The following is an 11,951-nucleotide window of genomic DNA, read 5'->3' as shown; positions in this document are numbered from 1 at the left end:
TATTCATTAGAGTAAATTACATTTTAAGTCATTTATTTATCTGCGTGTGTTACGCGACAAAGTAATTGTGATAAAAGAAATCAATTCAAGAAATCACACATTAACTTTCGAAATATTTTCCTCAACAAATTTTATTTTAATTTGGGAACGCAAGTAAGTACTTTGACTAATCGCTAGTAAAGTTACGTGAGTGAAAAGTTCAGTTCGTTACACAAATAGCACTCGCACGCCGCCATTATATCAACCACCGATTATCTCTGCATTTAGATATTAGGTATGCAAATAAATTCTGTAAAACTTTTTATTAGGTTCAACTTTATTTAAAATATGCTTTTTAGAAAGCTTACTAATCGAAATGTGCACCTTCGCTATCTATGGTTTTAGCGGGTAGTTTACGGATATGCGTACGGAAAAAACATCGTTGTTCTGAGGTGAAATAGTCGTCAACACATTCGTTCATATCGCCAATTTTACAAAAGCTACTAATCTGGTAAATATGGTTGCATCGATCTGAACCGACGCTAGCCAGAAAAAAAACAAGTATGGAGAAAAAGCCGTGATTTTTAACAGTTCGCAGCACAAATTGAAGATCACTTCCTTAGCTGCTTTTGCTATAGACGGACGGACGTGGGCTATTTCGATTGCCTTCAAGACAGCAAATTTTCTGCCAGATATCTTCCAAGCATTTTCACTCCAAGCCAACTCAATCATTTCCGTAACTTCAGCCCCTTTTTCCACAGTTTCACTGAGTTAAAGAACAGAAAAGCCCAAACAAACTAAATCCATCTCTTCACACTACTGTCCAAATTACCTACAAGAAATCAATTATTCTGAAATCCAAAACAAACTTTTTTCTCCATTTATTGTATTAATATACATCATTACGAAATACGCAGCAATATTCCTCTTATAGAAATCTTGCTTTCTGAAGCAAAATATATGGCAGAAGGTGCCTTTTTGAAAAGCTAGCCATTGCTTGGGACGCTTTATGTTATCGTAGAGAAAACATATTTCGCGACCAGTAACGATTCTAGCAAGAAATGGATCTCCGTCAAATGTGAATAGCAATGAAGTGGAAATTGCTTGACAAATATTCTAAAATGATGCGTTAACCGTATTACTTAACTTTAGGTTTTTCAATTTCGTGTAGGTGCCTTTGTAAAGCTGACCACGTGGACCCATGGCTTCTCGAGAGTTCTTGTATAGTTACATATGTAGCAAAGAAACTAAAGAGACTCTTGTGTAAGTTCTTCATCAATACCAAATACTGAATCACGTTAGACATGGTTAATCATAAATCCGTCCGTCGTTAGGGTTTTGTGTGGCACAACGATTACAACTTCCTGCAGATAGAAGAAGTCAATCAAAATAAGTAAGAAAACTATATTAGGCAGGGCCCGTGGGATAAAATTTATCTTTCACCTTTTACTTTACTCAAAGGTATTGTTAAATAAAAATAATCTGCCGCGTCGTGAAGTCCACCAAAATTAATTTCGAATTACCAAATTTAGCTCCAAGCCCGCTTATTTTATAACCCTCTCTCGGTGTCCATCATGTTTATTTGAGAATTAGCGCAACTTTAGGCAGATAATATGTCTTCATTTGAGGAATATACAAAATCGGTTTAAACATTCCGCGTTATTTACCTTATGATTATTAAGCATACAATCTCAACAAAGTGAAAGCGAGAAAATTTAATCACTCTGCATGGGCATGGCCATTTTTACCACATTTACACAAACATAGTAAATTCTTCCGTGAAGTAAATGCGGAAAATTTCACCCTTCTATCTTTTATAATTTGTGAGTAATCAGCGAAAATACATAGATTTTTGTTTAGAAAGACCGCATTTGACGTATTTGATCCATTTTCAATGCCAACGCGCAAAACCTTTCAATTTTTTTTACCAAATTTGTAGTCGATATCTTCAGATATGGCTTAATCGATTCAAAATTTGATGTTGGTCAAGAACATATGTACTTTATAGGATCACTGAAGCTTCCTTTTGGGTGTCGCAAGCATTAGGACAAAATGAGAATACCCCTTTCCTGCAGTGGTGGTGGATACAAACGCACAGAGATTGAGAACACATAAATTTTCGGAAATAAACTATCGTTTGTCTCCTCATCGCTCTTATACCACAACACTAAGAATTTCTAATTCCACTTATATAAGCTCAAAAAAAAAAAAAAAAAAAACGGTCATGATTCAACATTATAGAGCAACGAAATTTTATTCTATTCGTTTTATTTTTTTTTTTTTTAATATAATGGTGGTTAGTACAAAAAAAAAAAAACCATCCATACTCAAAAATAATTTTCGCATTTCTTTCTATTTTGTTTAGGTTCTCACTTTATTTATTTTAAACGAAAAAATCTCCAACTTTATTGAGTTCATTCACGATTACTTAAAAATTTCGAGCAACAAAAAATAAATGCTTATACAAAAATATATGTGTATATATAAGGCATATAAATATGACGCTCGAACAAATTTCGATTCTGACTTGGCTTGATCTTTTCAGAAACGTAGCATTTTAAGGTAACCAAGATTTGTATATTCGTCTCTTACGCACAAATTTTGTATTTGCATTTTTTCTTTCGAAGATCTCAAGAAGTTACCGCTTACCTTCAGGTCTTTTTCATGTGTGCGTTGATCGTAGCTTTTATTTGCTTAAAATAAGATTACGTCTAGATGCGATAATCCCATTAATCACTGTACTACGGCCGCTATGGCTCTTGCTATCAAAATTTCATATGATCATTTGTCCATCTTGTACTGCTGAAGCTTTCACGGCCCTATATAATGAGGTAGAAGACTACAAATGTATTCTTAGTTGATTACCTATTCGATGATCAACGTTTATGTTTAAAAGAAGAAAAGCAAATGTAACGGCATTTTCAATCGCGTTAATTGTTGGGCCCAAACACGTTGAAGTACTAAATTTCGTCAAAATATCTCAAAGTGTTTGCGACCTGTACGCTGAAGACAATAATATAAGACGGACACACAAGCTCAGGTCAATTCAAAAGTTAAAAGTTAGAAAGATGAATCAATCCCAAGTCCTTCTGGGTGTTACCTACACCCCCCACGAAACCTAATATACGCTTGTACCTTGTAAAAAATTATCTGCGAAAGAAACGCTATGTACTCATCTTAAGTGATGATCATCTGTTGAATCGTGTGCTGTGCTTAAATAGAAATTTAAGATTTGAGACATCTATGAAAAATTTAACAACTTTTATGTGATTCGAATGAATATTTGCCCAGTATTTGATACGAAAAACTGATTGATTGAGATTTTTAATTTGAGTTTGCGTTGTCCCTTATGGCTGCGTTTAGGGACAATCGGGGGCAATTTTGCACACACTTTTCCATTGGCTATGTATTTCTGCTTAGTCAGTATCTTTTCAATAACACATCATAAATATACCGTTATTTTCTTATTTTGTTTTGTTTTTTTTTTTTTTTTTTGTTTATATACAGTACAGTACAAAAATACAAATTTACAGCAAAATATAGTGGCTTTTCTATCAATTATATATGATATTTTTCAATTTTAGAAAATGCGCTTGTGCAACAAGGTTCTTTTGAGTGAAATTAACTATGAGAAATTGTATAAAATTAAAGTAGGAAAATTCATATGAATGGAACATAAAAAATAAAAAAAAAAAAAAAACAAGGAGGAATATTGTGTTCACTATGGTATTCGGGTCTTCCGCATATTTACATAACATAAGCTGATATGAATAGGGCATCGCCTTTAAATACGACTTCTTGAGTTATCCTTAACATTGAACAGCTTGCGAACAAATAACACCTTAAAGCAAGCAATACACGCTGTAGAAGACTTTTTGAAAGGGCGTAATTCACAAAAACTCACCTGAACAGAACAAGTTACTAAAATTACAAATATTTGACATATTGAAAATGTTTGTATATAAGTATTGTTGTCGAGTAGTAGAGCAAAATCGATAGCCTCGCGATTTCTACTATGGTATTGATAAGCCAACATGTCATTAATGTTACGTTCTACAGTCCCTATTGTCGTCTGAAAACGTCAAAGGTTTCGATTATTAATTAACCATTTCTGTTGTGTAATTAATGAATTTTGATACGCACAGTAAAATTGTTCATATTCAGTTGCAGCTCTTCAATCTCTTTGGCGTACTTATCCCAGGCATCGTATTTCACAACCGTTATGTATATATTGACCAGTTTACCAGCAAAGCGGGAGAATTGATTATCAATGCATACTGAATAGTAGCCGCCGGGTGACACTTCGTCTGTATAGTCAGCCGTTGCTTGCCACTGATACGGTTTAACTATCTGACCATGAGGATTACGTACAGCAAAACCAGCCATACCATCGCCGCCTCGAACCACCTGTACACGCATAAATAAACCTTGTAAAGAATAGCAATAAATCTTCTAACGATTAATTTTTTACATACGCTAAACGATACATAGAATGTTGCACCCGGCTGCACATACTGATGATAACAGTCCTCTTTTCCCGCATCAATATGAACCTACCAACACAAGTAGAAAACATAATGAATTTCTTTCTTTATATTATTTTTTTTATATTATTATCTCGATGGCAGATTTCAACCTTGTAATCCATTGCCACAGCTGGCAAATTCTCGTACCACGGTTTCGTCACCTCATTAGGAACAACTTGCGTTTTGGCGTTATTTAAAAAAATTATTAAAATAAATGCGCCCAAAAAATTTGTCTGCCACGTCAAAAACTGCTTCATATTGTATCGTTTATTGCAACAACAGTTCACTTGCCTGTCTGTTGTTTTCTTTCTTAAGTTTATTTCCAACAACTGTCAGTGCATGTTTCGTTTCCGTGTCATTCCGTAAGCATTTATAATATACAGGCGGAGTATACAGAATTATATTGTATGATGGTACGATAAGGGACATGAGAAATTTTTTTTCATTGGATTTGAGTTCTATTCACTCAAAATTATTGATTACATTTAAGTTTAGTGCTTGCGTTCAATTGAAAATCATTTCTCAATAATTACATGTATTATCGGCATAATAATCCGTTTATATGTAAAAGTTATAATATATAATTATTTTACCAAACTCTATTCAACTCTATACTCTTTAATGCATTGTATATTCAATAATATTATCAGGATTTTAAAACAGCATACCATTTCAAACAGGTTCCTGTGTCTGTCAAAGGAACTTACCTGTGAAGTTTTGAAATTTCAAAAATTTGAAAATGTTTCTCTTGTTTTCATTTGAAAACAAAATATTGAGTTAAGAGAAAAGGGAGAAGAGAATGAATTATCTTTTGTAATATTATTCTTCTATAATGGGTCTTGCATGCGATGTCGATTTACTTCTGTTTAGAATGTCGTGAAAAGGAAAAATGTTGCAGCACAATAGGAATCATCGAGAACGTACAATGAGTCGTGTGAAGTACGAGAATAGATTTAAAGATACTCTGTGTAACAAACGTCTAATCACTTTAGTATAAGAGACAAAAATTTCAAGCTGTTGTAGTTACGGAACAAATTGTGGTATCTTATGTGGATCAATATCGTAACTTTTATTTTTTTTAAGATTTGACGACATCGCACTAACAACAACAATTAAAATGTAATTTTTATTGCAGTCATGTTGGTGGCAGAGAATAAAAAAAAATTTTTTTTATGAAAGAGCATAATACTTTTTTGTGAAGACATGTGGAAAAAAGAACACGTAGGTATTTCTGATCCTATTCGCAGTTTCATTTTCGTTTTCAAATGATATTTTCAATACCTTTTGTAATGTGATGACGAGAAATTCAAAATGCAGCGGATGAACGCCGCATATTCGGTACAATTGATTCATTTTGATTTACTCTCACGTTCTGGTCGTAAGTGTTGCCAGAAGCGTAAAAAATGCAAAATAATAAATATTTCCCATTTCCGTTTCTATGAAAACATTTCTTTTTTGTTTTTATATTTTTTCAAACATGTGCGGATTGTTTATTTGCTCTTTTCTCTCTTCTTCTAATTCTTTATTTTTGCTATTTGTTGTCTTTTCCATAAATGCATTTATTTTTCTTTCAGTGTTAAATGACTTTTCAATATTAAATGAAATTGATTTCATTTTGCTAATTTCTTAAATGCTGTGTACTAATGCATGTTGTTGTTCTTTTTGTTGTTGATGATCGGTGATAAATGATCCTGCTGAAATAATTGCTTTTGCCTTTTGTATGTTATTTATATTATTATTTTCTATATTAATACATACATAAATACATATATATATATATATATATATATATATATATAATAAATCTATATATATATATATATATATATATATATATATTTATGCAGTCTGTTTCCCAATTACAAATTAAGGACTTCAAGGCAAAAATGCATCGAAGTAAAGCGATGATGGCGGGAGGTATATGTGGAGTGTAAAGTATATATATATATCTATATATGTATATATATGAAATGAAATGAAATAGAAATTAATTCAAGTAAGTGTTGGCCTAAATGATGTCTATTATTAAAACTGAGCAAAAAAACAATGGCAGAGCGGAGATGTGCAATATTTTTATACTATCGTGTACAAAGTTCGTCTTATCTTTCAACTTAAATCACAAAAAACAAAAAGGAAGAAACACTCACATAATTTGCATATAATTCTTTTTATCTAAGCTTGGGTGCTTGCATATTATATTCAAAATTCTTAATAGACACAGGTGAAATTTTCCGCATAATAAGGACTAGCGAGCAATGCTCTTGTCCAATGCTACTAATTGCAGCTTCAAATGCTTTCGTTCATACTGAATTGCAGTCGTAGATGAAAACTTAAAGGCGACATTATCCTACAAACCAGTAAGAAGCTTGTACTCGCTTTGAAGAATATCTCTGACATCAACGTCTATATCGCTTTATAAAAGATTGCAATATATTGTTTTAATCGAAGACGTGTCAATTAACCGATTAGGACCGTTTTTACATAGATGTTTTTAGTAGCTTTTGCATGCGATTTCAAATCAATATCGGGTTTAGTGCGAGAAAAAAGCGGATGGAAAGACAGACGCGTCTCAATTGACTTTGAATTTTATATTATTCAGAAATTTATATACATTCTGTATAGTGCCGCATCTAACTTATAATCATCTTCGGCAGTGAACGTGAAAGTGTATTAAAATTATTGACTTCTCTTATGTATATGTTACCGTACCTCAAAGGCGCAGACGTGCAGAGATGAAAAATTATTGATTTTTATAAGTCAGTTTGTTGTTTGCTTGTAAGATATTTTCATAAATTAGGTTGCTCTGGGAAAAAATTTGAGATCTGCTTTCACGACTGAATGAGATTGGAATCAGATTTACAACCGTATGTTACGCAATAAGCGAAAGAAGCCAGCAATTAAAAACGAAATTCAAAGAAAGCTTTGTACATAATTATTCAAAATTATCCTTCTATATATTTTATTTATCGCTTAAGGTCGTAGTAATAATTACTATGTATAGAATTTGGGTGTGAGTTTAAGAGGGTAAATCTCCTGCAAAATGATTTAGAAGCGCAATGATTTAAAGCTTTAAAGGTTTTTCGATAAATAAAAAATTTTTAATTTCTGAACGCGAATGCCTAAGAATTTTCGGTGCATTTGTACGTAAGTGTATTTATGTATGTACATGAATTTTTGTAAGCCTTTCCGTAAGCATTTCACTTTACTTCAAAATAAGCTTAAGTTTTTTTTATTTATATATATATATATATATATATGTATATATATATATTTTTCTTTTTTTTTGTTGTTTTGAAGAGATTTTAAGATTTATTTTTAAAATTTAGGAAAAAAGTTTCAAATGCTTAAAGTGTAGTAAAGAAAAATATCGTAAGTAACAAACAGAATTGGTTAGAAACTCGGGATTTTTGCTTTTTTTTTTTCAATGATAGAGTTTTACATAATAATGTATATTAAAATAAATACTAATGTGTATAATTTGCAGCTTTTTCATTAAATATATTAAATTTTTTTCAATTTTTCATATTTTTCATATTATTTTCACTATTTCTCTTAGCTTCTTTATACACTCGAAACGAAAAATACGAGGAACTAATTAATTATAGATCCCACGGGAGTAAGTGATTAATAGAAAGCTTTTCCCATCTTATTGATGTCTGTCTGAGTTATATCAACATTATAAAAGAAGAAAATTTATTTGTAGCAGCTGTACGTCTCTTACGAGATTACAATTGTTTTCGATCGCTTCGTTATATTTAGTGCACCCTTTAATAGATTACCGCGTCCTATCAACAATTATGATTACATTAAGGTCATTCATTACATGAACTGAAAATCATTTCTTGCTTACGTTCCTCCTGGGATTGTGTTCTTTGCTATTTAAATATATGATCGTAATTCAAACGACGAATGGTACACACAATTTTTCATATCTGATTATCATAAATGGCAGAATTCGGTATTCAAGAGTGTGCAGAACATATCGGTTTTTAACGGCAATTTAACGGCAAAATCTGAAAATTTGATTTGATTCCAATAAGTTGTTATGGAAACCACCCAAAGCCAAAAGATGAGAATATGCAAGGTTTGTAATCACAAGCGTAACACGCAGAAAGTATCAGACGTTCGCCTGAGAAGTTTTGATAAAGCTAAGGCTACAAATTTTTTATGATATAGATTTATCTTTCAGTCTCTCCCCACACTACGCCTATGGTTTGAACTCTCAGTTTAGCTAAAATAGAAGATTAAAATTTGTGATATACGTTCTTGTTGCATGTTTAGCGTTGGATTCTGGGTTTAGCGATTCACAGTTAACAAGATACTTTTCAAATTTTTATTATTTTATGTGATAAACGAATGGAGAGAGAGAGAGAGAGAGAGAGAGAGAGAGAGAGAGAGTTACATGGGCTATTTAATTAATTTGTTCCTGATATTTCTTGATAAGAGTGCATATATATACATGTATATATACATGTATATATATATATATACATGTACATATATATATGTAGCATAATGGTTTTATTATATGATTTTTTTTTCAGTTTTTCTTCTTTTTTTATAAATGTAATAAATTTTAATTTTCATACAAATGCTAAATTTTTTAGTTATGTAAAATTCTTCATGTTTTTGTTGTTGTGTATAATTAAATATTGCAGTATGGCATTCAACTATTTATTGATTTATATTTATCTTTAATATTTTGTTTGTTATTAATTTTATTGCACATTGATTGGCAGTGTGCCCTTGTCCCCGAACATCAACTCTTAACTCAACAAAAGATCGAAAAGAACTTTTCATATATCGCATTAAGAAAAGAAATCTTTAATGAGTAAATAAACAAATAATTAGATATATGTAAAAAAATAGTAATAATAATAATTATATTAATTTTATAGCTAAAAAAGTTTACATTTTATCAATATTTTCATACTTATTAAGATATACGTATGTATATGAATACAAGTTGCTGTTATTGTTGTCGTAATAATAATGCTACGCCGTCATTAGATCAGCATCATATAAAATTTGTTAATTTTTTTTTTTTTTTTTTTCTTTTTTCATATATTTCATTTTTTTTTTTGTTTTTTTTCTTTTTTTTTTTTATATCATTTTTGCTGTTTTGTTTTGCTGTCAGTTAATCTGGTATCTGGTAAAAATATATATATAATTATGTACGAATATGTGGCATTGTGTATAATTTATAAAATGAGTATATTCATTTTCTTCATTCCTTATTTTCTTTGTATAGGTGAGGATTTAGGGGCTATGTTTTATAATATATCCCGGAACATTAGCAGTAACCGCTCTAAAATCAGTCACTTCCGAGATTTCTATAAAATACATTTTTTTTTTTTTTTATTATTTATTTATAGTAGTATTATTATTATTTTTTTTTTAATATTTATTATTAATTTATAGATGTGTGTGTGTGTGTGTGTGTTTGTTTGTTTTAATTTAAAGTAGAAAATGTGAGCTATAAATTTATAAATTTTTTTTATAAATTTTAGCTTTATAAGTTTTTTTGCATTCAAATGGCGGTTCAGTTATTTCCTTCATTCCTTTCCCTTTTATATATATATACATATGCAGTGAGCGACATATGAATATGAATAGTCCGTAGTAGTTTTCATATAAGTGCAATGGTATGATTTTTAGTAATACTTTTAAGCGGAAATCGAAAAATATTAAAATAAAACAAATCAGAAGCTTTACATCGAAACAATCTGAAATTGAACCAATTCCTTCTCTTGACGGAGTGCTTTCGAGGCTTATCAAAAAATACTCGTTTTCATGATTTATATACGAAAATTTCAAATAATTCGAACCTAAGTGGTTGAAATTAGAAATTGACTTTTTCCTCCATTAATTAATTAATTTATGCGTTCGAGTCGTAAATGACGACAAAGTCCATCACCGAAGACATATACCGTAACAATAACTTCACGATACAAGGATTAAATACGAAGCGTAAACAATTGCCCTCCAGTGAGCAGGACAACCGCCGCTGTTGCTGTCCTTGCAGTCCCAGAGCAAGCTCATGGGCAGCTTGCCCACGTGATTTTCGGGAAAAGCACAACCAAAATAAAACTCCCCGAAGTACTCCCATCTCAGCTATTAGGACGAAATGTTTCGAAACTCTTGTTAAGCTAATAACTAGTACGTCAACTGCCCTTATAGACCAAATGCATTCTAGTACATGTCTCCATATATACCACATTTTAACGTACATTTTAACTTTCGCGATTAGTGTAAACGACTGAACAGTGTTTTCTTAGAGAATTATCACAGTGAAAAGAAATGATATAAAATGGGGCCATAAACGAGATCGGATTTCTTCGTTGGCCAAAATTGTGCTTGCGCCCTTAACAACTTACCAATCGATAAAATAATTCCTACAACTTTTACTAAAAAGGGCGTTTTCGTGTTTTATGGCAGGCCAAGTCTAGCTTCGAATTCTTCGTTTTAATGAAAAACAAAAATTCAAAAACAGAAAATAAAATCCTCTCTATTAACGGTATTGACTATAAGTGAAAATGCACACCTGCAATCCTGAGCACATATATATATGTAACTTGCATTCATTTTGTTTAAGTTTGACAAATTTCCTTGCAATAGAACTCGTTATTTCAAATATTGATAATGGATTTCAAAGAAAAAAAAAAAAAAAAAAAAAAGAATTATAGAAAATTCGGAAAGCATACTCGTGCTAGAAAGACCGACGTACCTTAGCGCAAATATGTCTATGGGGTAGAAATGTATATATGTTATATACGTTATCTTTACGTTAAGGTGCACGTGTTTCTCATGAATTGAATGATTACAAAAGTTAAAGTCTTTAACTTGGCACTACGTAACGTCACGTTAAGTATCGCATGAATTTTTCAACCTTTCATTTCGGCGAGTTATCCATATGTCACTAACCGTATGCGTTGAATTGTTGAGTATTTGTTTTCTTAATTTTAATTGTCAGATATATGTATATGCATGTATTATTATTATTATTAGTTATTATTCATAATATTACAGTGAACGTACAGTTATATCATAATTAGGTTAATATTTATTATATTTATATATATTTATATATATATATATATATATATATATATAAATATATATAAATATAAATATATATATCTAAATTTTTATATACATATATACATTTGTTTTCTTGATTTTTTGCATCAACTTAGAAGCTCAGCATTTATATTAATTTATCTTTCGCTTATTATTATTATTATACTATTATTACATTGTAATTATATTATAGTTATACATTGTTGTTATTGTTCTTGAGGGGCATATATATATATATATATATATATATATATATATATATGTACATAAATGTATCTATGTATTTATACATGTCTATATAAACATATGTGCATACATATATACATATACATATAAACATATGTTTTAAAAATAAAAGAAAAATTT

The 11,951-nt window shown here is 30.5% G+C and overlaps 1 protein-coding gene across 1 annotated transcript; it reads right to left on the bottom strand.

Moving 5' to 3' along the window:
- Positions 1–3,451: 3,451 nt before the first annotated feature.
- On the bottom strand, positions 3,452–4,788 carry LOC119631786 (transmembrane emp24 domain-containing protein B). The gene is made up of 5 exons (XM_038024285.1): positions 4,616–4,788; positions 4,455–4,532; positions 4,123–4,386; positions 3,884–4,051; positions 3,452–3,820 (listed from the first exon to the last, which is right to left on the bottom strand). Exons 1-5 carry the CDS (start codon positions 4,760–4,762, stop codon positions 3,764–3,766), a joined length of 714 nt encoding a protein of 237 aa, XP_037880213.1. The 5' UTR covers positions 4,763–4,788; the 3' UTR covers positions 3,452–3,763.
- Positions 4,789–11,951: the final 7,163 nt, after the last annotated feature.

The sequence above is a fragment of the Glossina fuscipes genome, unplaced genomic scaffold, assembly GCF_014805625.2.
Source record: "Glossina fuscipes isolate IAEA_lab_2018 unplaced genomic scaffold, Yale_Gfus_2 1, whole genome shotgun sequence".
Taxonomy (NCBI): Eukaryota; Metazoa; Arthropoda; class Insecta; order Diptera; family Glossinidae; genus Glossina; species Glossina fuscipes.
Note: the sequence above shows the minus strand (reverse complement) of the source record. Positions and strands in the feature narration are given on the sequence as shown.

Excerpts from the sequence above, each read along its gene's own strand:
- LOC119631786 (XM_038024285.1), bottom strand. The coding sequence starts at position 4,762 with ATGAAGCAGTTTTTGACGTGGCAGACAAATTTTTTGGGCGCATTTATT. Across the intron at positions 4,533-4,615 it reads CTGTGGCAATGGATTACAAG|GTTCATATTGATGCGGGAAA; the intron begins GTTGAAATCTGC and ends TTGTGTTGGTAG. Across the intron at positions 3,821-3,883 it reads TAGTAACTTGTTCTGTTCAG|GTGTTATTTGTTCGCAAGCT; the intron begins GTGAGTTTTTGT and ends GCTTGCTTTAAG.